Genomic DNA, 23,728 nt, shown 5'->3' with positions numbered 1-23,728 from the left:
AACACACACCAGTCACAGTGTCTGGAGAAACCGAGAGCACTGGAAGCCAGGACGTGCGTTCTAGGCCGAAATTGTCCACACAGACAATAAAAGTCATCTGATTTTTCGGGCCTCAGTTTCCCCTGAGAAATGGGAAGGCTGAGACAAATGGTTTTGAGCGTACACGACTCAGTTTAACCAAATCTACCACAGAAACAAATAAAACAAACAGAAACAGTTTGTTTTGAGCAGAACTTCGGGAGAGACGGGGTGACTAGAGCACCACCACTTGGCCACCCCTTTGTACCCCAAAGGAACCTACAGAAATCCCACTGCAGACTCCAGCCCTCCGTGAACCCCAGCAGTCAGGTTCTCTGATGCCAGGATGGCCTCACGTCACAAAGTCTGGAAGGCCAGGGGCCAAGGACGTGGGGCCGAGGCAGGTTGGCACTCACCGGTCCAGCAGGGCCAGCAGGGCGAGCCGCTCGTAGCGCACAGAGGTCCAGCGGCCGGGGAAAAGCCAGCACTTGTAGCTGTGCTGGGCACGGGGCGGCGCCTCCTCCATCAGCGTCTGCTCCTGGGATTCGTGCAGGGAGTCCTGGTCCAGCAGGTCAAACTGCAGTCCCCACAGCCGCGGCCATCAGCCCCTCACCCCCTACATGGTTCATCGCCACCCCCACCCCCCAGCACGTTGGCTGGTTGACCATCTCCTCCAACACCGCAAGTCCCCACTTTCTAGTGGCCCTGGGGCCTGCCCTGACCTTCCGCTGCAAGAGTCTGCTCCTTGCTCCAGGTTCCCAGCCCATAGCTCAATGGCTGCCGGGGACTTCTAGGGCTGCCAGGGGCCAGAATTACTAGCTCCCATATCTGTCTTCTGCATTCTTCCTGGGCTCAGTGAAATCTACCTTGCCCTTTGGGACTCAGCGTAAATGCTACCCACCTCCTGGACAGGGTCATCAGGGTCACTGTGACCCATCCACCCTGGCCCACAGGGCACCAGCCATGAGGAAGGCCTGGTGCCAATGCCAGTGCTGTGAGGCCCCAGACGAACTGCTTAACCTCTTTGGGCTTCTTGGCCTTCATTCAACAAGTACTTCTAGGGGACAACCGTGGGCCTGGCCCTGTGCTGGGCCCTGGGGACACGACGGAGAGCCACAGATGCATAGCCCCCGCCTCTGAAGATGGCCGTTAGCAGTGTGAGGATAACACTGCTACCCCATGTGCAGATTAAGAAGAATATATGCATCAGGATGGGGCATCGGGGTGATACCCATGGTCTGTCTGTGGCCCGGGGCGTTAGATGCACGGGTGCTTTTATAACTATTCTTTAAACTTTGAATTTTCACGTGTTTTCAGTATTTCCATTACTAGGCTAATCGTGCAAATTATTGTCCAAATCGGGATATCTTCAGGAGTAAAAAGGCGCACTATTTATAATTGCTAAGCTGAGGAGCACAAACGGTATCCCCAATTTATCTCACGCATGAGGAGCCCAGTCACCAGGGTAAGCTGAACTGCCCCTTTTGCAGGTGTCATTGCTAACACCCATCATCTCCACCGACTGTGGGTCCCTCCAGGATAAAGAAGATAATCCAGACACGTTTGTTGAATAAGCGGCTCCTTGAACCATTCAGACCCACAGCCTGCACACCCTGCGCTGGCCATCAAACATCGACAGACCCCGGAGGGCCCCGGAGCCCTCACTCAGCGGCCTGTGCCTACTGGGACCTGGGTGAGGGCTTGGTGACCTGCCCCCCCTTACGGCCCCCTCCTGCAGGTCCTTCCCCGATGCTGGGCTCACCTCCGGGATCTCCAGGGGCACTCGGCGCACTTGCATACCCTGTAGAACCACGGGCCTTGGCTGCAGCAGGTTCAGGCTACCCGCCACCTCAGGGACATCAGCCGAGTGGAAGCTGGAGGAATGTGAGTGGCGGTCCCTGTGGGAATCACAGGCGTGAGGATTAGGGCCGCTGAGGAGCCCCAGGACAGAGTGGGGTTGAGGCTGATACCAGGCTATGACTAAGGACCCAAAGGGGCTGCTCAGATACCCAGAGGAAGCACAGAAGAGGGGGGTCCAGAGAAGGCAGGTGGCAGAAGTGCCTCCCTTCCAGGCCCTGGGCTTACTGGAAGGCTCTAGAAGCCTTCTGCTTGGAAGTGTCATGGAGCCAGGGAGCCAAAGGATTCCTATAGGCCTGCCCTTCACTGCTCCTCACTCTCCTCTCCTCCTAGAGATTTCCGAACTGCCGCTTCCCCAGCCCGGAAGAGGGCGAGAAAACTTCCCAGAAACAGGAGCTCATACTTGGGAGACTCACCAGGCCCCATTGGCGGCCTGCTCCCCCTGCTGCCCGACGGGGTTCTCGTAGCCGCCTCCAGCCAGCCCGAAGGTGTAGGAACGCCGCACGCCTGGGACAGGGTGTGGGACACGAGGCAACACGTCAGGGACAGGACAAGGCCTAACCCATGTGGGCAACAGGGCCATCGAGAGAGGAAAATTCCTGTGCCATATCCCCCTGGGTGGCAGTCCAGCCCGAGGACAAGAGCTGGAGAGGAGAAGGCCAGCTGGTCTGGGGCCCGGGCCCTGCAGTCAGCCACCCTGGGTGTGGATCTCAGTCTACCACTCAGCCTGACGCCAGGCCATGCCTCAGTTTCCTCATCAGCAGAACGGAAATGATGAGACTACCTACAGCTCAGAGAGGCTGCAAGTCTGATGTCAGGCGGCGCAGAGAAAGCGCTCATCACAGGGCCAGTGGGTAATATGTGCCTGAGAGTGAGCACTGCTGCTGGGATGACAAAGACCTCAGCGGGAGAGAGAGGGAGTCCCCGCTAGGCTGGCCAGGGTCAGAGGCTGGGCGACAGGACTTGGGGAGGGGCTCACCGCTCTCGTCATAGAAGTAGTGCACGGCCCCCTCGGAGGTGTCATCAAAGGTACAGGCCTCATGCACGTTGGCACCAGCCCGGGTGAGCAGCAGCGAGGAGGCAAAATGCAGGGCAGAGGGCAGTGTCAGCGCCCGGGAGTGGGAGGCAGCCCGGCCTCGCTGAGCTTCCTGCAGGCTGCTGGGGAGGGTCAGCCATGGGTCAGCACCACCTAGAGCCAGCTGGCCCTGGGCCCTCCGACTGGTGGCAGACGCTCACCTGGGGGGCGAGCCCATGACAGATGCAGGAGGAGTGGGGTTGCTGCCTGCATTGTGGCGTCTACGGATCGCTTGGGTCCGCCTCACACTGCTCGAGCGGTCCCGCTTGCCAGCCTCCTCAGCCGCTGCTCAGAGAGAGACCTCCGAGCATAAGTGACAGTGGCTTGGACAGAGGTAGGGGTAGGGGTAGGGGTAGGTACTTCCGTCTGGAGATAAAGTCAAGCCTAGGCTAACCATGCCCTGGATCTGGGGCCCAGCCCGGTCACCTAACCGCTTGTGCCTCAGTTTCCACATTTGGAAATGAGGACAGTATGACTGCCCTGCCCCACTGATGGCCCAGGATGATGACTGTGGATGCTGCGAGTCGTCAGGGGCACAGGCTTCCAGTACCAACGGCAAGACCTGGAGAATGGTGCCGGAGGTCTCTCTGCCTGTCTCCCCGTTGCTGCAGCCCTGCTTATCTGAGGAGTTTGGCAGATTGTGTCACTCAATCGCTGAGTCCACATCCACCTGCTGCCTGAGACAGAGGCTGGGCTGACCCCGACCAGGTCCACACGTCTGCCCTTTACCCAGACCTAAGCCCCAACCTGGCTCACCTCCCTGCCCAACCCTGCAGCTGGCACTTACCTCCCCCTACAGCACCTTCCTCCTGCAGTTCCCCCCGCCAGCCAGGCTGGTTGGCAGCAGGTCCCCTGCGGGCCTCGGCAGGCAGCGCAGCGGGTTCACCAGCAGCCAGCTCCACCCCTGCCTGGGCCTCCAGCTCAGCCTTGGAGCCAGCCAGGGGGGCCCTTAGGACATCACCCCCTGCTCCATCCATGCTCAGCACACGGGCATGTGTTTTGGCGCTGGCAGTACTAGGCGTCCGCTGGGTCCCATAGGGCCGTTTAGGGGGCACAGCAGTCCCCTCCTCAGCCCCATGGGGGGCCCGTCGCTTCCGAGGCCCCCCTGCTGCGCCCCGGGAGCTCTCGGGGGAGTAGCAGGAGGTAGAAGAGGAGCTGTCAGTACTGTAGCGGCGCTGAGATCGGAGACTGGAGGCCGGGCTCAGTTCACTGCCCTCACTGGTGTCTTCATCCTCAAAGAAGCCCCCGCCTTCCAGCAGGGGCCGCCGAGGGGCACGGCCGGGTGGGGAGTGTCTTCGCACGGGCGGCCGCCGTTTGCTAGGCCGGAGCAGGGCCAAGTCCTTGGGCCGCACAACCAGGAGCGGCTCAGCTGGACCTGGCGGTGTCCCTGCTCCTATGACTGTGTCAAAGGAACGCAGCGTGTCATCTGAGGGGACTCCAGCATCTGGTGAGGCGGGCAGCTCAGCCTCCGAGGGTGGGTCTGTGTCGCTGCCCTCAGGGGCTTGCCCACCAGGGGGGCTGTCCAGGTGGGTTGAGTTGGTCTTCTCACTCTTAAAGCTGCTCAGCGTCTCCCTGTCAGTGCCACTGAAGCAGGAATCTGAGGAGCCGGCTTTCTGGGGCATGGGCTCTCCTGAGCCCCGCCGGTCCAGGGGCTGGTAGCCGCCCACTCCCCGGCATTGTTCCCGCCGACTACTGGTCCTCACCAGGGCCCGGTCAGGCCGCGTCAGGGTCAGGAAGCTCTTGCTCAGCTCCTGGCTGAGGCTCCCCTTCAGCAGGGGGCTCATGGGAGTGTCAGCCACACTGCTCCCACTCCAGGGGGCTCCATCTCCAGCCAGGGGAGAACGTTCCGAAGAGTCCGTGCTGGGAAGAGAGGGGTCTGGGGCAGCCCCGGGGGGCGTCTGGGGAAGGTCTCCAACTGTCAGAAGAAAGGAAGGCAGAAAATAAGTGAAGAGCACACTGAGAAAGGAACTGGTGGCTAAGGGGTCTTACGGCCTCTGCCTTCCCTGACAGCCCAGCTGGGGTAGGACCATGAGGAGGACCCATCCAGGAGAACAAAGAGACCCCAGGGTAGCACAATTGGGTGACTCAGAGGCAAAACAGCTACTGCTCCCCCAAGCGCCCGCCATTTCATGCCCACTCACTCAGTTTTTCCTGGGAGCTTAGCTTGAGCATCTCTCGATCGGCTGAGGTCATGATCACATTGTTGCTGCCCTGCTCCCGCACCAGCTCCTTGATGTCTGCAACCACAGCCCTAGAGTCAGCAGCAGGACCCCAGGGCAGGTGCGTGCCATCCCGTTCCACACCACTACCTTCTGCCCTGAGCAGCAGCGACCTACCTCGGAGGGGCCCAGAGTCTTCCATCCGGGGCAGCAATTCCTGGGCAGACAGAGACAGGTGTGAAGGAGCAAACAGGACAGGAAGTAGCCTCAGGACATACCCGTGGTGGGCATGGGCTCTCAAGAGAAGAGTGGGAGAGGCTAAGGGCCAGGACCACTCACCGAGACCTGGTTGAAGCCAAACACGGAATGCTGGGAGCTGCAACGTACTGGGGGTGTGGAACTCACTTTCCGAAACACTGTCATCTCCACTCCGGGATCCCTGGCAGTGGAGAAGAGCTTCAGCATTGCACTAACCTACCTTCTTTATCTAGTACCTCCTCTGCCATCCCGATCGCTTCTCTCTTCTCAAAGGTTCCCTTATAATTTCAGGACCAATTATGGAACAAGTACTGAACCACTCATGAAGCCAATGCTCCCTAAGCCCCTCCTCCATCCTCCAATGCTCAAGCCCAGGCAACGAGAGCCCTCAATCCCCAACAGAGCCCCTACCCCACCCACCTGAGCGGATTGTTGTCCCCCTGGGCAGGCTCTTCCTCTGGCTCCCCCATGGTAGAGTTGCGCTTCTCCACAATCTCGCCCTCGTCGAACATGGCATGCAGCCGATAGTTCACAGTTTTGATGGTAGCAAAAATGACAGCGACCACAAGGCAGTACACACTGGCCACCATCAAGCTGGGAGGCAGAACCTGGAAGTGGCAGCAAGTCAGGTTCCTCCTCATACAGCTCTGCCCCCATGGAGTGGACCTACCACATCCGTCAGCGCTAGGGTTCACAAATTCACAAGAAGACTTCATCGCCTCTCTGTGAAACTAGTACATTGACCCGACCAGTAGTTCTGTCTTCTAACTGGAGACAGATATTCCGTGAGATACTCAAGGTCACCCAGCCCAGGAAAGGAAGAATTTGGCTTCTCCTCCACACACCCCAAATCTGCAGTGGTTCCTCTCTCCACACCCTAGAACCCAAGGCACAGTCCCGAATCCCTGCCAGGCCACCAATCCTTAGTGCCATCTGCCCTCCCTTTCACTGGCAGGAGTTACAGGTGGTAGCAGCGACTTACCATGTACAGCAAGAAGGGAAAGGTGAGCAGGAAGATCCAAACGTAGAGATGGAAGCAGTTGGAGAAGGTGCTCTGGTGTGGGTCGAAGAACCAACCGCCAGTAAGCGAGGCCCACACCCCCTGGCGCAGGATCTGTAACACCTGCGACCCCATGGCACCGCCGCTGCTGCTGCGCGCGCCCTCCTCCCGGGACCCTCATGGGGGCGGCCCCCGGCCCATGCCCCGCCTGGCGCCTGAGGGCCCCGGGGCCCGGCCTAACGCTCACGCCATGGCCTCCCCCAGCGGGGGAGAGGGGTCGGCAGGGCGAGGGTACGAGCAGGGGGCGGGGTCGGCCAGGGCAGTCAGCGGGGCGAGGCCTGGGCGCGGCGACGGAGCCGCATCAGGGGCGGGGTCCGGGCCCCCACCCCCGGCCCAGAACCGCTCCGAGGGGCCGAGCCGGCAGGCAGGCGCGGGGCACGGGCCAGGCACCCGACGGCGGCATCCAGAGGTGGGCGTGGGGTGGGTAGCCCGGAGGTGTAGGCGACAGCTCCCCGGCTCCGGCCTGGGGAGAACCCCAGGACCCTGAGGTCCACTTCCGGGGTCACAGGTCACTCGCTCCGGGATCCGCGCTCGCCCCGCTTCTGCGGGAGCCGGCCCAAGGGGGAGGCCGGAAGAAGGAGCCGCGAGCCGCCAGCCTGCAGTGGCGCATGCGCCCGATGGGTTCAGTTGAGACCCGGAAAAGGAAAACCTGACGGCATGAATGCGCAAGCGCATGGAGGCGGTAGAGCGAAAAGAAGCGGGGGGAGCTCTTTGGGCGTGCACAGAGTCCAGATCTAAGGGAAGAGACGATCTAAGAGGTAGAAGCGCTTGAGCGCATGCGCTGACAATTTAGCGAAAACCACAGGGCGGAACCAAAGGGATAGTTGAGTGGCCATTGGGTAATGCAGTGGAGCTAATTGGCGGAAATCTCTCCCAATGAGTTACAGAAGGTGGGGAAAGGATGGAGGCGTGAACTCCCCAGGACCACAGAAAGAGTTCATCGCCACCGGAGCACGCCCCGACTGGTGCGCCCCTTTTAGTGTTGGACCTCAAACGTCACGAGCGTCTGTCGCCCGGAGCGGCCTCTACTTCCGGGTCAGAGCTCAGATTTGGAGTGCAGAGAGCGACCGTCCAGAACAGGCGGGAATAATCGAAATAGGATAGCGTCGTTTTTCTTAAAGTGACAGGCTCAAAGCAAGTGGGGTCAACCCAGCGGTCGTGAGGGAGACTTAGCTATTCTGAAATCCAATCACTGGGCAACAGTCTCAGGTTTCCGCCCACTGGGGAAGGGGCATGAAGAAGTGGATTATTTCCCAGGTGAGGGGAAGAGGAGAACCTTAGACAACCCGTTGCAAGAGTTTGAGATGCAGCGAGTTCCATCCTCCAATCTCTTGCACCCTCATCCCAATAGCTCTGCAAAGCAGAGCTTCTGGTCCCCGTTTCAGATATGAAGAGAATGAGGCGCAGAGAGGATGGGTCACACAGCTCTGCAACTTGGAAACCAAGACCAGACTCGGGGTTGTTGCTCCACTCCTAAGACAAGTTTTTCACCGAGTTTTGCCCATGCGGATGCAGAGGGTGGTGGTGGCACGTCCTTAGCAAAGAACAACCTCGACCCTAAGCCCGCTGTGATGGGGGGTTCGGGGTGCCCTTCCCCTCATTCTGCCCCTCATTCTGCCCCTCCTCGCCCGCCGACCAGGGAACTCCCGGAGGCTCAGCCGCCTGCAGCCTCTGAGAGGGGAGCGGTGCTACCAGCTCGCGTCATCTGATGCTGTTTCCTGCAGGAGGGAGAAGAGCGGAAAAAAGTGAAACTCCACCCTCCACCTCTGCCTCCCGCCCCCGGGGCCAAAGTACAAAGGGAGGAGGAAGAAGGGAACGGGGGTTGGAGCGGTCGGCCAAGGGAGCTGGGCCTGGAAGGGGCGGCTCGACCCAACTCAGGACACTTCAGCGAGCCCTGCGCAAAAAGACCCAACCGAAGTCCAGGCGCTGCCTCTTTCTGGCCCCACCTTATACTTGGCGGGTGCTGGAGCTAGGCTCCCAAGACTGATCCGGGACTGAGGCACACCCCGGCCCTTCCGAACTGGCAATGGTGAGACACCGGAGACCTCGGGGTCCCATCCCCCGAGCCTGACCACACTGCCCTGGGTGGCCCTCCTCTAGAAGCTGGAGATGCAGCGGGCCAGGAGGCCACTCTCCTGGCTCCCCAGAGAGGCGTGGGTCTGGGGCTGAGGGCCAAGGCCCGGATGCCCAGATTCTGGGACTAGGGCCTCGCCAGCCAGCAGGGGTGGGGACCAGGGGCACCCGGGGAAGGTCCCCCACACGCCCCAACGCCGGCTTCCAGCCATGGAGCCCTTGAAGAACCTCTTCCTCAAGAGCCCGCTGGGGTCATGGAACAGCGGTGGCAGTGGGGGCGGCGGGGGCAGCAGCGGAGGCTGGCCAGAGGGGTCCCCGAAAGCAGCGGCTTATGCCAACCCTGTATGGACAGCCTTGTTTGACTACGAGCCCAATGGGAAAGACGAGCTGGCCCTGCGGAAGGGCGACCGTGTGGAGGTGCTGTCCCGGGATGCAGCTATCTCAGGCGATGAGGGCTGGTGGGCGGGCCAGGTGGGCGGCCAGGTAGGCATCTTTCCATCCAACTATGTGTCTCGGGGCGGCCCTCCCCCCTGCGAGGTGGCCAGCTTCCAGGAGCTGCGGCTGGAAGAAGTGATAGGCATTGGTGGCTTCGGCAAGGTCTACCGCGGAAGTTGGCGAGGTGAGCTGGTGGCCGTAAAGGCAGCTCGACAGGACCCCGATGAGGACATCAGCGTGACAGCTGAGAGCGTGCGCCAGGAAGCCCGGCTTTTCGCCATGCTGGCACACCCCAACATCATTGCCCTCAAGGCCGTGTGCCTGGAGGAGCCCAATCTGTGCCTCGTGATGGAGTATGCAGCTGGTGGGCCCCTCAGCCGTGCCCTGGCTGGGCGGCGTGTGCCCCCCCACGTGCTGGTCAACTGGGCTGTGCAAATTGCCCGTGGGATGCATTACCTGCACTGTGAGGCCCTGGTGCCCGTCATCCACAGAGACCTCAAGTCCAACAACAGTGAGTTGTGGGGAGCATGGTTGGAGGGTGGCATGGCCCAAGCACACACATATTGCCTACTCTCAGCTGAGCCTACCTGGGGATCTATTAGAGGCCGGGGCTCTCAGCCCTTGGGGAGTCCCAATTGACTGGGATCCGCACTGTCCCCAAAGCAGACGTCCCAGATACCAGAGTCCTTCATGCCCCAGCCCCAGAAGAAGTCCTTGGCCCCAGCTCACAGACGCCAAGTTACAAAATTGGGATCTCTCAGGTGGGCCATAAGTACCCTGCCTGACCATGGCTGCCACCTTAAGGAAGCAGAGCGCTGGATCCTGGCACTTCTCTACCCCTCCCCTAAAGTTCGCACTTGTGCTGTTGATTCTCTGCACTCCCCTCCACTTGTGATGGGCAGCTCCTCCAGAACAGACTTCTCTGAAGGGAAAGCCCCCCACCATGGTGGTTGTGGTGGTCCAGGCTGGGGCCTGAGCTAGAATTCTGGCCCCACCTCTCCCCTGGGTTGTTATTTCAATTCAGAGCCTCAGTTTCAGACTCTGTATAAAGGGAGTAATAGGGGAGGGGGGTGGGAATGGCTTAATGGACCAGGCAAGCCCTGGTGTATGATGCTAACACACAGTGGGTCCTCAAGCGTGGGTGTGGACATTTGAGGGTTAGATCACCAAAAGGGCCTCACCTGGAATCAGCATTTGGGGTGGGCGTGGTAGAGTTATGGCAGACTCAATCAGGGAGGCACTCCATCTCTAACCATTTCAGGCCCCACACAGTGCCCAGCATGGGCCCAAGACAAGGAGTGACAGTTTCAGAGGACTTCCGAAAACAGGCAGGCTTCCCACCAGGCCAAAAGCAGTGAGCGTTCAGAGAGGCACCCAGTTGGATAGCCAGGCAGGGCCTGACAAGAGCAAAGGCCAAGAGGCAGGACCCACCACAGTAGTGGGGAGACGGGCCTTCTGGGGCCCCGGGTGCAGGCTATAGAGCAAAAGGAAGTCCAGGAGGGGCCAGTGGAGTTACTGGAGAGGACGAGGCAGCTTTTGGAAGGGGGAGCATGGATATTTTGAGCCTCCTGGCCTGGGCTGACCATAGACAAGGGATCTCGGGGTAGCAGAACACCAGAACCCAGTGCTGTCCAAGTCGTTGCCAGGACTGGAGGGGCCAGGGGATGTCTGCCAACCACCCCACCCACTATCATAGGGGGCAGTTTCTACCTCTCAGCCTCATTTCTGGGTTCTAGCCATCTAGGGACCCCCATTCCCTGCCTCAGCCTGAGGGGGATTCCCCGAAGGCCCCAGGGGGAGGGGACTCCGTCTTCTGTTTTTCCTCCAGTTTTCTTTCCAGAGAAAATGGAACAATAGCCCAGGCCCCTGCTCCCCACCCTCCCCACCGCTTCCTGCGTTTCCTGCTGCCCCTGAGCCGGCTTCCTGCCCCTGCTCCAGCCTCTGCTCCCTCCCCAACCCAGCTGCCTGCAGGGGAGGAAAGAGCTGGGGGTGGGGGGTGTTTGTGGGAGAGGAAGGAGCCAGGGATTGCGCCCCTACTCTCCTCCAGTTCCCCTGCTTCCCTCCCAGAGTCTGGGTGGTGGTGAAAGGCAGGGAGGGTGCCCTCAGCCTTCCTGAGCCTGGCCTCCCACCTTGTAGGCCCAAGTTCTAGGCCTGGGGTGCTGTCTGCGGCATTGGGGGGGATGTCCCTGGACTGGGGGGGCGCAGGCAGGAAACAATGGCATGATTTTCCTGGACAATGGGGGCCTTGTGAGGAAGCCTGACAGGGAGAGGAGGGGGAATTCTCCAGGCCCACGAGTCACAGGACTGACCAGCCAGCCCGGCCTGGGCCTGACCTCCCCCAATTCTCCCCCAAAGGACCCCCCCAGTTGGAGACCTGGGCCAGGCCCCCAGAAAGGAGAAGTAGGGACCATGGGAAGGAAGCGGAAGAGGTGTGAGCTGCCTAGGCCACTCCCGAGGCCCACAGAGGCTAGCCTGGGACGGGGCTGGGGGCCAGGTTTTTTCCTGAGGCCAGGGAGCCCCTAAGGGGCCACTGAGAGGGGAATCTCCAGCCCCCTCTTCCGGGTGGCCCTGACTGCCCATCCCAAAGGTCTATATCAGACACCAGAAGAGCAACTTGGCTTGGGACAAATTCAAGGCATTTAGAGAAAAACAGGGGGTGCAGAGGACAGGAGGAGGCTTTGCAGGTGTCAGGTCGAGCTGGGAGTGGGAGGTGGCAGAAAGGCCACCAGTACAAAGAAGTCCCGAGACTTTGGGTGAGTTACCTGGGCCTCAAATTACCTGACTAAAAAGAGGAGGCTGGCCTCCCAGCCTGAAATGCTGGTGCAGAAAGTGCTTCACTGGTTTGTGAGGTACCATACTCGTATGTGACAGGGAGCCGCAAGGGTTGATCTTCAAGAGGGTGGGTGGGTCCTGGCACCAGAAGAGGTAGGAGTCCCTCCCCAGCCCCAGCACACAGACCCTTTTGCCTGGTCCCATTCCAGCTACCTGCCCCTAGCCTGTTGCATTTGTTTTTGGGAATGAGCTCTGTAGGGTTTACTAAATGGTCCAGTTCTGAGCCTCCAGCAGCCAGGCCGGAGACTGTAACGAAGCTTGAAGTTGTAATAGATGGAGTAGGTCTACAGAGAGATGTTAGTGAGCAGCAGAATCTTTAGGTCAACTGGCATTTAGCATGTTCATGCTAGGTGTCACACCCTGTGCTAAGGCTTTAAAAAGTGTGATTTTGAAAAAAAGTGCGATTTTATATAATATTCAAGACAATCCTCTGAGGTGACTTTTGTTGTCCTCTTCAGCTTTTCAGCTGTTCACGACTGAGCCCCAGTTTGGCTCAGAGGAGAGAGTGGATTGCAGGATCATTTTCTGAGTTAGGAGAAATGGCAGGCACAGTGGGATGAGAAAGGTGCTTGTTGAGGGTGTACGGACATCAGGTAGGGCAGCTGGTGGTCAGCTGAATTGACTTGTGGCCTAGAGATGCCATTGTGTGGCTGGCACCTGGGAGATGCCAAGACAGCCTGAGGGCAGTGGGCCGAGGTTGAGGAGAGGCCAGCTCTGAGGAATACCAGAATCGAAAGGGCTGAGGGTGGGGGAGGCCCTGAAGGAAACAGCTCAAGCAGCCAAAGGCCCCGGCTGCCGAGGACAGCAGGGAAGTGTTGGGCAGCAGTGCCAGATGCCCCCACAAGGCCCAAAGAGCTTGGCCAGCAGTAGGGTCAGTTGTGGTTTTAGGCATGGAAAAGTGAATACCCTGCTTCTGCCACCTCTTCTGAGGAGTCTTGTCTGACTCACCGGGCTGTGGCAGGTGCTAGGGCCCGCCCCTTACCGAGTGGCATGCTGGTACTCCACCCCCAGTACACTGCGCTGCCCCCATTCCAGTGCTGTCACCTGGGCAAGAGAGCTCAGCGGTGTGCCCTGAAATGACACGTGTTCGGCAACGTAATTGGCTTGGATGTCACTTCTCTACAGTGCGGTCATCCATAACCAGAAAAGGAGAGAGGCCCTTTCAGATCCTTGATGATTCTATGACTTTGTCCTCTTTCTATTCCTCTAAAAACTTCTCTCATTTGAGCCATGTTTTTTCCTGATGAGAGATTTGCAAGTTGCTGCTTCTCCTCTCTGTATGGTGGCCCCATTTGGGTCAAAGCCATGAGCCCCTTCCAAGTCTGACCATCCACTCCTACATTTATCCCCAAATCCTCCTTTCTGGCCAAGAACCAGCACTTTCTTAGACACCCCCTTTCTCTTAACAACCAGCTGCATTAATAGTTATCCTTTGGAGTCTTCCTCTCTGCTGGGAGTGGCGGCACTAGCCACAATGCAATATGGGCAGCGGGCCTGTGGTTACCTGTTGGGTCTCCTTTCCAAACGGTTTTCTCCTGCTCCCCATCCTGAGAGAGGTTCTGCTTCACAATCCTGTCTCAACAAAATGACAAAACACGGGTTCTCTTGAAATTAAAGCCACAAAGCCTGAGAGGCTGCCATATTGCCGGTTTCTATTCAATGCAGTGTTAGGAGAAAGTTATAGGAGTTTGTTTGGAACCACACAGACTAGGTTGGAATCGCGGCATTATTTATATATGGCGTTGGCCAATTCATTTTCTTGCTCAGTTTCTTCATCTGTAATAATGTCTACCTCACAGATTTTTGTGTGTGTGAGTGCTAGAACTGAGTGTAAAAATGCCTGGTCTCTAGTAGTCCCTCCGTAAACATTTCCCAGCATTGTTGTTATTATTTTTTTTTGACATTTTTTTATTGGGGAAGGGGAACAGGACTTTATTGGGGAACAGTGTGTACTTCCAGGACTTTTTTTTCCAAGTCAAGTTGTTGTCCTTTCAATCTTAGTTGTGCAGGGTGCTGTTCAGCTTCAAGTTGTTGTCCTTTCAGTCTTAGTTGTGGAGGGCGCAGCTTAGCTCCAGGTCCAGTTGCCGTTGCTAGTTGCAGGGGACACAGCCCACCATCCCTTGCGGGAGTCGAACTGGCAACCTTATGGTTGAGAGCCCAGGCTCCAACCAACAAACTGAGCCATCCAGGAGGCAGCTCAGCTCAAGGTGCTGTGTTCAATCTTAGTTGCAGGGGGCGGAGCCCACCATCCCTTGCGGGACTCGAGGAATCGAACTGGCAACCTTGTGGTTGAGAGCCCCCTGGCCCATGTGGGAATCGAACCGGCAGCCTTCGGAGTTAGGAGCATGGAGCTCTAACTACCTGAGCCACCGGGCCGGCCCCACAGCATTGCTATTTTTGTCTGATTCTATTCCAATGCCAGCTGTGAGCTCCTCAGGGCAAGACCACCTCAGTGTCCCCAGTACCCAGCCAGGATATCTGTCAGATGACAGTTTGCTGCCAGCTCCTCCCTTGTCCCTACCACCTGAGCCTAGAGCACCCACAATCCTGCCCCTCTTCTTCCCCAGTTCTGCTGCTGCAGCCCATTGAGGGTGACGACATGGAGCACAAGACCCTGAAGATCACTGACTTCGGCCTGGCCCGCGAGTGGCACAAAACCACACAAATGAGTGCTGCTGGCACCTATGCCTGGATGGCTCCAGAAGTTATCAAGGCCTCCACCTTCTCTAAGGGCAGCGATGTCTGGAGGTGCGGCCTGGGTGGAGGCTAGACAGGCTAGCTGTGGGGCTGCAGAAGGCAGAGGTGGCTGCCAAAAATCTAGTGCTGAGCAGACAGGTGGAGCCTAGCGGGAGGGACCCAAACCATTTAGTTCTTGGTTGCTTTGGGGTGAAATGGCAATGAGTGAGTAGAGGAGGGGACACAGACCCTTTGTCTCACCCACAGCTTTGGAGTGCTGCTGTGGGAACTACTGACTGGGGAGGTGCCCTACCGTGGCATCGACTGTCTTGCTGTGGCCTACGGAGTGGCTGTTAACAAGCTTACACTGCCCATCCCTTCCACCTGCCCGGAGCCCTTCGCACAGCTCATGGCTGGTAAGGGAATGGCACGGGTGGGTGAGGGCCAGAGCTCCTTGGCCTTAGACACAGCCATCCACAGTCCCCTTCTAATTTTGTCCCCCCTCCACGCTGTGTCCCCAGACTGCTGGGCGCAGGACCCCCACCGCAGGCCCGACTTCGCCTCCATCCTGCAGCAGTTGGAAGCGCTAGAGGCGCAGGTCCTGCGGGAAATGCCGCGGGACTCCTTCCATTCCATGCAGGAAGGCTGGAAGCGTGAGATCCAAGGCCTCTTCGATGAGCTCCGGGCCAAAGAAAAGGTGGGAGGAGTCAGAGTCTCAGGGTTGGAAGGAGATGCCGGGAAGGACTGTCTCCCCGGTCTCCACTGGGCAGAGAATGGGGGCGGGCGCCAGTGTCCGTACTGGACTGACCCTACTGCCTGCCTTCACTGTCGGGGGCACAGGAACTACTGAGCCGCGAGGAGGAGTTGACCCGTGCCGCGCGCGAGCAGCGGTCACAGGCAGAGCAGCTGCGGCGGCGCGAGCACCTGCTGGCTCAGTGGGAACTGGAGGTGTTTGAACGCGAGCTGACGCTGCTGCTGCAGCAGGTGGACCGCGAGCGGCCGCACGTGCGACGCCGCCGCGGCACCTTCAAGCGCAGCAAGCTCCGCGCGCGAGACGGCGGCGAGCGCATCAGCATGCCACTCGGTAAGGGGCGGGCCCCAGCACTCCGCCCGCCATTGGCTGCGTGGACGGAGGGGTGGGGTCAAGCGTACTTGCTGGCCGCACTGGGATTGGTTTAGGGTGTTGGTGGGCGGGTCCGTGAGCTGAAGGTTGGAAGGGGTGGGACTAGGAGTATTTTGTCTGTGGGAGGGTTCTGGCGGAAATATTTGCATGCCAGCCTGGGAGTGGCTGCGGCCGGGAGGGGCGGGGCTCGTGGAAGTTCTGGGAAGGCCAAGGGACCTGGCAGGCAAGCTCCCAGGAATCCCCGACTCCTCCGCGCTTTTCCGGCGATGGAGTCCAGGCGGTCCGCTTTCCTTACCGAGAGGCTGGCCCCAGTCACATAGCCACCGTGTCAGGCCCGGTCCCTACGCTGCCTACGAGCCGGCCGACGGCCCTTGCAGGTTGGGATCATTGCTCTCCACCACAAACCTGCACCTCACTTCCTTCCCAAACCCAGACTTCAAACACCGCATCACTGTGCAGGCCTCGCCGGGCCTGGACCGGAGGAGAAACGTCTTCGAGGTCGGAGCTGGGGACTCACCCACCTTTCCCCGGTTCCGGGCCATCCAGTGTAAGAAACCTCGCCTCCCTATACCCTTCCCTTAATTCTTACCCGTCTGTCAAACTTTATCCTTGACGGTGAATCCCACCCACCATGTCCTCTTCCTGCCAGCCTCCAGTCTTCCTCTCCTATCAGTCTAAACTGGTACCTCTGAGTTCCCCAAGCAGCATTTCTTTTACTAATTTTTTAAAGTCAAATAATTGTATAACACTAGTATTTTCTAATTGTGTGACCACTCGTTTTTCTAAATGTTATGCTAATATTAACTTAATTCTTCACAATAACTCGGTGAGTTAACTATCATTACTAAGTAAATCAGAAAAGTGAAAAAAGTAACTTGCCTAACGTTACACAGCTAATAAGAATTTAAACCCAAGCAGTTTGCTGCAGTGTCTGTACTAACTACTAAGCAGCAAATGCCAGCTGAAAGACTAGATGAGATGCCCCACCTTATTGCCAGCCCCAGGACCCAAACCCACCTACCCTGCCCCAATTCTGTTCAGTTCTCTGTGGCCCAAAGCCCACCTTGGGAATGGATTGGGGCCCAGCCTGTTCCCATCCTCTAAGACGTAGCCAATGGAGCCTGACTGTCATCATAAGGGAGGATAGGATCAGGGCTTTTGACCTCAACTCAGATTCCATCGGTTTCCCTACACAGTGGAGCCTGCAGAACCAGGCCAGGCATGGGGCCGCCAGTCCCCCCGACGTCAGGAGGACTCAAGCAATGGAGAGCGGCGAGCATGCTGGGCCTGGGGTCCCAGTTCCCCCAAGCCTGGGGAAACCCAGAATGGGAGGTGAGTGCCCCCAACCCCAGCAGCATCTGCCTCCCAACAATCCTGAAATTCACAAAGCACAACTCCCCTCCCATCCTGTAACCAGGAGAAGGTCCCGCATGGACGAAGCCACCTGGTACCTGGATTCAGATGATTCATCCCCCTTAGGATCTCCTTCCACACCCCCAACGCTCAATGGTGAGTGACCTTGTCACCCCTCAGCTGCACTCCTTGCTATTGGTACTATGGAAAGGCTACCAGAAGCCAGCAGGCCCAGCAACGCCTGTCCTAGATTCCAGGTCTGACTTTTAGGCCCATGATTGAGCTGGATACAGCCCAAGCCTCAGGGAGCCCAGAGTCTGGTCCCCCTCTGTCAGGCCTGGCCTGCAAGAGGGCTCTTTCCTGGCCCTGTGGCAGCCACTGTGCCCTTAGCAGGCTCCAGGGAAGGAAGGAAGGAAGATGGAATGGCACCACCACCCCCAATTTGGGACACAGGGGAAGCTGGGCTTATAGAGGAGAAGGAAACTGCCCATGTGGGGTGTAGACAGACAAGTGGCTGCCACACTGTACGTCTAAGAGTCCCTTCTAAGGAGCTTGTAGGTGGAGAAGGGGATAAGAAAGCTGAGCAGGTGGGAATCCAGGGCCCATTCTCACTTCATTTGGGGTAGTTCTGGGCTTTTCTTTTCTCTGTGGTAATAACGGGACTTACTATGTGCCTGGCATTCCATCCAAGCAACAACCCTGTGAGGGAGGTGCTGTTATTATCCCCATTTTAGAGATGAGGAAACCAGCTCCCAAGAGGTGAAGTAACCTACCTAAAGCCCCATGCTAAAGATTTGAACCCAGAGAGAGAGACTGGCTCCTGTGCTCATGGTGAGCTTCCTCAGAAGCTTTCATGTGGAAAAGGGTTTTTCACATGCAAACCGCTTGGGAAGCTAGGGAGTCAGGCAGAGAGCAAGGCTCCCATGCCCGAGGAATAAGGGCTCAGCTCAACACTGCCCAGCATTGGCAGAGGCTAGAAAGTTGCAGCCTCCCTTGCCCATGGGTCTCTTCAGAGCCCCCCAGCTACACCTGCTTCTCACAGCCAGAACACAGCATCTGGCTTAGCGCTGTCAGGCTAGACTCCTATTCAGGAAACGGTTTAGACTCTCTCCTCTCACTCCACCCAGCACATCTCCTCCACCATTAGCTGAGCAATATTTGGTAGTAATCACAACAGCTAACATTTATTGGGTCCCTCCTATGTGCCAGGCAATGCCATGAGATGGGTATTATTAACAGCTCCATTTTATAGAGGAAGAAACTGAGGCACAGAGAGGTTGAGTGGTTTGATGCAGGGCACACAGTAGAGCAGGGATTTGAACCAGGTCTGACTCGAGGTAGAGCCTTCGGCCCCCATCTGCTGCACCATTTTCTACTCCAGCAGTTGCATTGCCCCAAGCTGGCTGTGCTGCAGGGATTGAACTGAGACTTGGGAGGCTAAGAGGCCTGCTTGGATTCCTCTGCTCTAGAATGTACCAGGCCAGAGAGTCAATGGAGAACTTGAGGTCCTGCCAACCCAGGTGTGTAGGTGGAAGCAGCCCGATATGTTCTGCAGATCCCTTTGGCCTTGCCTTCCCTGAGTAATTGGGCAGGGACCCAAGGACCTGGATCCCATCCTTCTCAAGCTTGCCACCTTACCTAAAAGGACATCACCTACCCCAGCTCAGCTGCTAGCTGAGCACTGGGTTCCTGTCGTGTAAGCCCACACTCCAGTCGCCATCTGGGGCCCATGAGAGTGCATGACCGTGACCTCCCAGCTGTCCAGAATCAGAAGCCTGGCTGAGAATCAAAGAAGAGCCTGTGAGATTGTCCCAGGCATAAGCCATGCCATTGGGGAGCCCCATCTCCCACTCCCATCCCCACCTGGATGTCCTGGCCCCTGGGGAACTGGTTGCAGTGAGTTGCTTATTGGTGGGTGTAGTCAGGCTGCACTGACAGAAATTGCCCTGGAGCTGGTAACTACCACATGGCCATGTCTTCTCCATGAGGCCCTATGGAAGTGAGTTTACCCTCATCCCTGGGTCAAGAATGGTTGTGCTGCTTTCTCCTAAACAGCTGGGTTTGCCAACTCTTAGTGCCAGGAAACTTAGAGGCAAATTAAACCCTTGCTCAGTTACCTTGGGCAAATCACTTACCTCTCGGAACCTCAGTCTCTCAGGCCATTGACTGCAGGAACTTCTTCCCACTCTCATTTTATGCACTGACCTCCATCTTCATTTAGCTTTGTCCCATTTTTCTTGCTTATCTGAAACATGTTTTTCCCATTCTGTTTAAACTCACTATAAATAATCAGTTTCTTTCCCTTTAAAATGGGGTAAAAACAATCACCTTATGTGGTTGTTGCAAGGATTCTAAGAATGGATTCTCCCATCAAATATGTATTGATGCATTTTATGAGCCAAGCATCAGAGTGTTAAGAGACCAACACTACCATGACCTTGGAGAGGGCCTAGTCTGGAGGATGAGGCAGACCCATAAATAAGTACAGTAGAAGCACTCAGTGAAGGGGGCAAGGGCTGCATAAGGTGTAACATGAGCAATAACTGCATAGGTTGGGGACATTCTGGGAAGGCTTCTAAAAGAGGAATAAACTCTTGATTTTCTCTACACTCAACTCACTTGACTTCTGACACCAAATGTGTGAGATTGTTCCCCACCCTGGCCAATTCTCCAACACCAGCCAGGTGTCCTACAATTCAGTTCAGTTCCAACACTATCTGGCGTTAGTTACCTGGACCCCCCAGGTTAAGGTCTTAGTCCCCCAAGACTGCTCCCACTTCAGATGCCATTCACAAATCCAGCTGGTCATCGTGCTTCTGACCGACTGGCTATAAATCATAGGTTCCCACCAGCCCCTGCTCAGGTTTGATAATTTGCAAGAATAGGTCACAGAACTCAGGAAAACAGTTTACTTACTAGATTACGAGTTCATTATAAAGGATACAGATCAAGAATAACCAGATCGAAGAGATGCGTAGGGCAGGGGATTCGGGAAGGGGCGCGGGGGCGACAGTGCCCTCTCCAAGCACACCACTTTCTCAGCACTTAGATGTGTTCACTAACCTGGAAGTTCTCCAAACCCCTTCAGCTAAGGTTTTTATGGGGGCTTCATTAGGTGACTGTGATTGATTGATGAATTCATTGACCATTGGTGATTGAACTCAATCTCTAGCCCCTCCCCTTCCTGGAGGGGGCTGGGGCTGAAAGTTCCACCCTCTAATCACATGGTTGGTTCCCTTGGCAACCAGACCCCAACCCTAGGGGCTTTCCAAAAGTCACCTCATTAATATGAAGTCAGGTGCTGTTAAAAGGGGCTTGTTATGAATAAAAAAAGACAATTCTTTCACTTCTATCACTCTATCACTTGGAATATTCCAAGGGTTTTAGGAGCTCTGTACCAGGAATGAGAGGAAGACCAAATATGTTTCTTATTATAAATCACAATATCAGGTTTCACCTGATATTTCAGGCGGTGACATCTGAGCTGTGTGTTGCTGGGTGGGAGAGGTGTGCTGGGAATAGTGTGCACAGGCAGGGGGCTCCCAGACCTGAGGCAGAGGAAGCCTGGCTGGGACTTAGTGGGGCGTTAAGACCCAGGGAGTGACAGGCGGGGCCAGGCTGTCCTCCTGGGTCTGTGAAGCCCAGTGCAGCTCCAGTACATCGGTCAGTGGATGATTGTTGAGTGAATGAAGCTAGAAGAACAATCAGGAGCCAATTCAGGAAGGACCTGGAAATTATGGAGAGTTTTTATGCAGAGACCTGTCTCAAGAGGTAGAGACACTGGATAAGGGTTGTGGCTGAGACTGGGACCCCCCCTCAGCCAAGTCCTGGTTCATAGTAGAAGCTCATTTTTCCCAGCCTTGCATTTCTTCCTCTTGACATACAGCCCAGTGCCCACTCCAGGCAGGCCCACTCCATGCCTGGCTCAAAGAAGAAGGGGAACATAGTAGGGGCGAGACCGGGGAGGGCTTTGAAAACCCAGCCAAGGAGCTTGGACTTTCATCTAGTGGCAGTGGAGAGCAATGGCAAGTTCTAGAGCCAAGGAGAACCTGACAAAGTTGGGGTTTGTGGGAAGCCTTCATAGACACCCCCTACCTCCTCAATGATGGGCTCCCTAGGCCCACAGGGAGGACACAGATGTCCTGAAATGCAGAGCAGAGTCTGGTTGGGAAGTGGTAGAGAGCAAAGGCTCTGTTGGCCCTGCCTGGAGTGAGGACTGCTCCACCCCTTACTGGCTGCACAGCGCTTATCCTCTCCGAACCTAGAACCCCTGGGGCATGAGGCTCAGACAACATAATGCCCCTAAATCTTTCAACTGGGACCTGGCACAAATAATTGACCCGAGCCTCAGTTTCCTCATTTCTGTAATGGGGACAGTGACGCCTGCCTCTGGGGCTATGGTGTACATTGGAGTTGACCTGCGTACCCCAGATAAGCTACCACGGGAGCGGGGGCAGGCAGGCAGAGGGGCCAGGTTCTGCCCAGCCAGGAAGGGGGCACCAGTTCCAGTCCTGTCCCTGGGGCCTTGCAGATGCTCCCTGCTGGCCATGGAGGCTACTGCGGCCCACTGTGATCTGGCCTCAGCTTGCCTCCTGGTGGACCCCCTTTCCTGCCCCTACCGCCCCATCTCTGGGCTCCAGGGCACCTGGCTGCCTCCTAGGCTTTGTCCCTACTGGTTCCTTGGCCAGCACTGTCCTCTGAAAGGCCAGAATGTGTGTATGTGATGGAGGCATCGTGGGCCTGGTCAGGGATGGTGTGGGGAGAACTCAGTCCATGTTCTGGGGCCACGGAAGGAACCCTATCTTAAGATGGCCTAACCTGTGCCCTGCCCCGGCCACCAGGTAACCCGCCGCGGCCGAGCCCGGAGCCAGAGGAGTCTCGGCGGCCGGCTGTGGCAGAACGCGGTAGCGGTTCCGGGACGCCCAAGCTGATCCAGCGCGCGCTGTTGCGTGGCACAGCCCTGCTCGCCTCGCTGGGCCTCGGCCGCGACCTGCAGCCGCCCGGGGGCCCCGGCCGCGAGCGTGGGGATCCCTCACCAGTGGCCCCCGCACCGCAGCCCACTCCATCCCCCACCGAGACTCCCCCTACCCCGCTCATCCGCTTCTCCCTCAAGACACCGGTCGCCCCCACCCTCCGGTTGAGCCCTGATGCTCCGGGCCCGCCCACCTCCACGCCCCTGCTGCTGGAGCTGGGTGTCCCCACGGGCCAACCGTCAGCCAAGAGCCCCCGGCGCGAGGAAGAGAGGCGTGGTGAGTGGCCAGCTGCATGCTTGTCAGTGATGGAGAGGAGGGGCTGGTGGGGACATGCATAGCAGTAAGGCTCTGGCCAAAGTAGCCTGCTGGACCCCAAACCAGGACGCTGAGCATGCATGTAGGGAACGGAGTTCTAAGGTCAGCCACCCAGTGGTGGGGGTGGGTTGGGGCCGGGCCAGGCTGGTGGTGAGAAAATAGAAGTAATGATAATTATGATAGCAGACTCCTACTGGTTGTTTACTTGTGCCAGGTTCCTGGTACTTTAGACGATTGTCTCATTTATCATAAGAACTCTGTGAACTAGCTGCTCTTGCTAGACTCACTTTTTGATGAGGAAATTTAAGACACAGAGCTAGGACTCGTGGCTCCCACTAGTAAGTGGCAGAGCTGGGATCCAAGCCCAGGCCTGTCTACTCCAGAGGCCTCGCTTTTAACCACTACATAGTAAACAGATGCACCATGGAGCATAAGGGACCATGGAAGTTAGGAGTCAAGTAGCTCACTGTGTAGATGGGGAAACTGAGGCCCAGAGCGGGGCAGTGCCTCCCAGGGACACCCAGGAATAAGTGGCTGCCTGACCCTGTGCCCCTCCCTCACCCTTCATAGGAAGCACTGTCTCACCCCCACCAGGGATATCCCGCTCCGCTCCTGGAACCCCTGGCACCCCACGCTCACCACCCCTGGGCCTCATCAGTCGACCTCGGCCCTCACCCCTTCGCAGTCGAATCGACCCGTGGAGCTTCGTGTCAGCTGGACCACGGCCTTCGCCTCTGCCCTCACCACAGCCTGCGCCCCGCCGGGCACCCTGGACCTTGTTCCCAGACTCGGACCCCTTCTGGGACTCTCCACCTGCCAACCCCTTCCGGGGGGGTCCTCAGGACTGCAGGGCGCAGACCAAAGACACAAGTGCCCAGGCCCCATGGATGCCGGAGGCAGGGCCTTGAGTGGGCCGGGCTGCTCCCCCACGCTCCAGCTGCCCTAGAGGGGCCACAGCATACACTGGAACAGGAGCTGGGCAAGCCTCTGTAGCTGCCTTGGTTTCCCCCAGGGACCCCGCCCCCTTTGGGGGTCAGGAACACTACACTGCACAGGAAGCCTTCACACTGGATGGGGTGCTTGCACCCCCCACACACCTGCAACCTGTGGGTCCCCCGACTTACCTGCCCCCCGGGGCCCAACACTGTACCCAGCTGGTTGGGAGGACCATAGCCTGTCTCAGGGAATTGCCCCCAGGGGTAGTGCCGGGAGGAGGGGAGGTGCAAGGGAGAGGGGCTGGCCTCAGCTGTCACCAGCACTTTTGACCAAGTCCTGCTACTGTGGCCCCCGCCCCAGGGCTTAGTGCCTGGACCCCCCTGCCCTGGGGGTCATCTGGGGCTGGGGTTCTCTGGGTGCCTTCCTGCTGCCCCGGCCAGGGTTGGGGCCTCGGCCTCAGGATCCAATGAAGCCAAATAAACTCAAGCTGTCTCCCTAAGCATAGCCTGTCACCTTTCTTGGAGGTAACCAGGGACCCAACCCACCACATGACCCTGGAGACCTCATGCCCCCAGCACAATGGGC

The 23,728-nt window shown here is 57.7% G+C and overlaps 2 protein-coding genes across 7 annotated transcripts in view; one reads left to right on the top strand and one right to left on the bottom strand.

The window, feature by feature from the left end:
* PCNX3 (pecanex 3) overlaps nt 1–7,212 on the bottom strand; it is a 21,170-nt gene extending 13,958 nt beyond the window's left edge. Inside the window, exons 1-11 of one of the 5 annotated variants that reach the window (XM_019737632.3) lie at nt 6,350–7,212; nt 5,788–5,975; nt 5,449–5,548; nt 5,287–5,326; nt 5,092–5,187; nt 3,738–4,865; nt 3,112–3,235; nt 2,855–3,033; nt 2,292–2,382; nt 1,781–1,916; nt 435–595 (exon numbers count right to left, since the gene is read on the bottom strand). In XM_019737632.3, coding sequence (XP_019593191.3) covers nt 435–595; nt 1,781–1,916; nt 2,292–2,382; nt 2,855–3,033; nt 3,112–3,235; nt 3,738–4,865; nt 5,092–5,187; nt 5,287–5,326; nt 5,449–5,548; nt 5,788–5,975; nt 6,350–6,502 — 2,396 coding nt within the window. In that variant the 5' untranslated portion in view covers nt 6,503–7,212. Of the gene's footprint in view, nt 1–434; nt 596–1,780; nt 1,917–2,291; nt 2,383–2,854; nt 3,034–3,111; nt 3,236–3,737; nt 4,866–5,091; nt 5,327–5,448; nt 5,549–5,787; nt 5,976–6,349 lie in introns of all 5 variants that reach the window. The other 4 variants (XM_019737635.3, XM_019737636.3, XM_019737634.3 and 1 more) reach the window with 4 other exon arrangements.
* Nucleotides 7,151–23,642, top strand: MAP3K11 (mitogen-activated protein kinase kinase kinase 11). Of its 2 annotated transcripts, none has more exons than XM_019737645.3 (10): nt 7,151–9,446; nt 14,335–14,515; nt 14,711–14,859; nt 14,965–15,140; nt 15,284–15,527; nt 16,000–16,113; nt 16,763–16,898; nt 16,984–17,075; nt 21,761–22,168; nt 22,778–23,642. In XM_019737645.3, the coding sequence occupies exons 1-10, from the start codon at nt 8,711–8,713 to the stop codon at nt 23,113–23,115; spliced, it is 2,574 nt and encodes an 857-aa protein (XP_019593204.1). In that variant the 5' UTR covers nt 7,151–8,710; the 3' UTR covers nt 23,116–23,642. The 2 variants fall into 2 exon arrangements, with proteins under 2 accessions (XP_019593204.1, XP_019593205.1); XM_019737646.3 differs by having other exon boundaries at nt 8,228–9,446; nt 22,802–23,642.
* Nucleotides 23,643–23,728: the final 86 nt, after the last annotated feature.

The sequence above is a fragment of the Rhinolophus sinicus genome, chromosome 14 (assembly GCF_057876585.1).
Source record: "Rhinolophus sinicus isolate RSI-liver-muscle chromosome 14, RSI-T2T, whole genome shotgun sequence".
NCBI lineage: Eukaryota > Metazoa > Chordata > Mammalia > Chiroptera > Rhinolophidae > Rhinolophus > Rhinolophus sinicus.
Note: the sequence above shows the minus strand (reverse complement) of the source record. Positions and strands in the feature narration are given on the sequence as shown.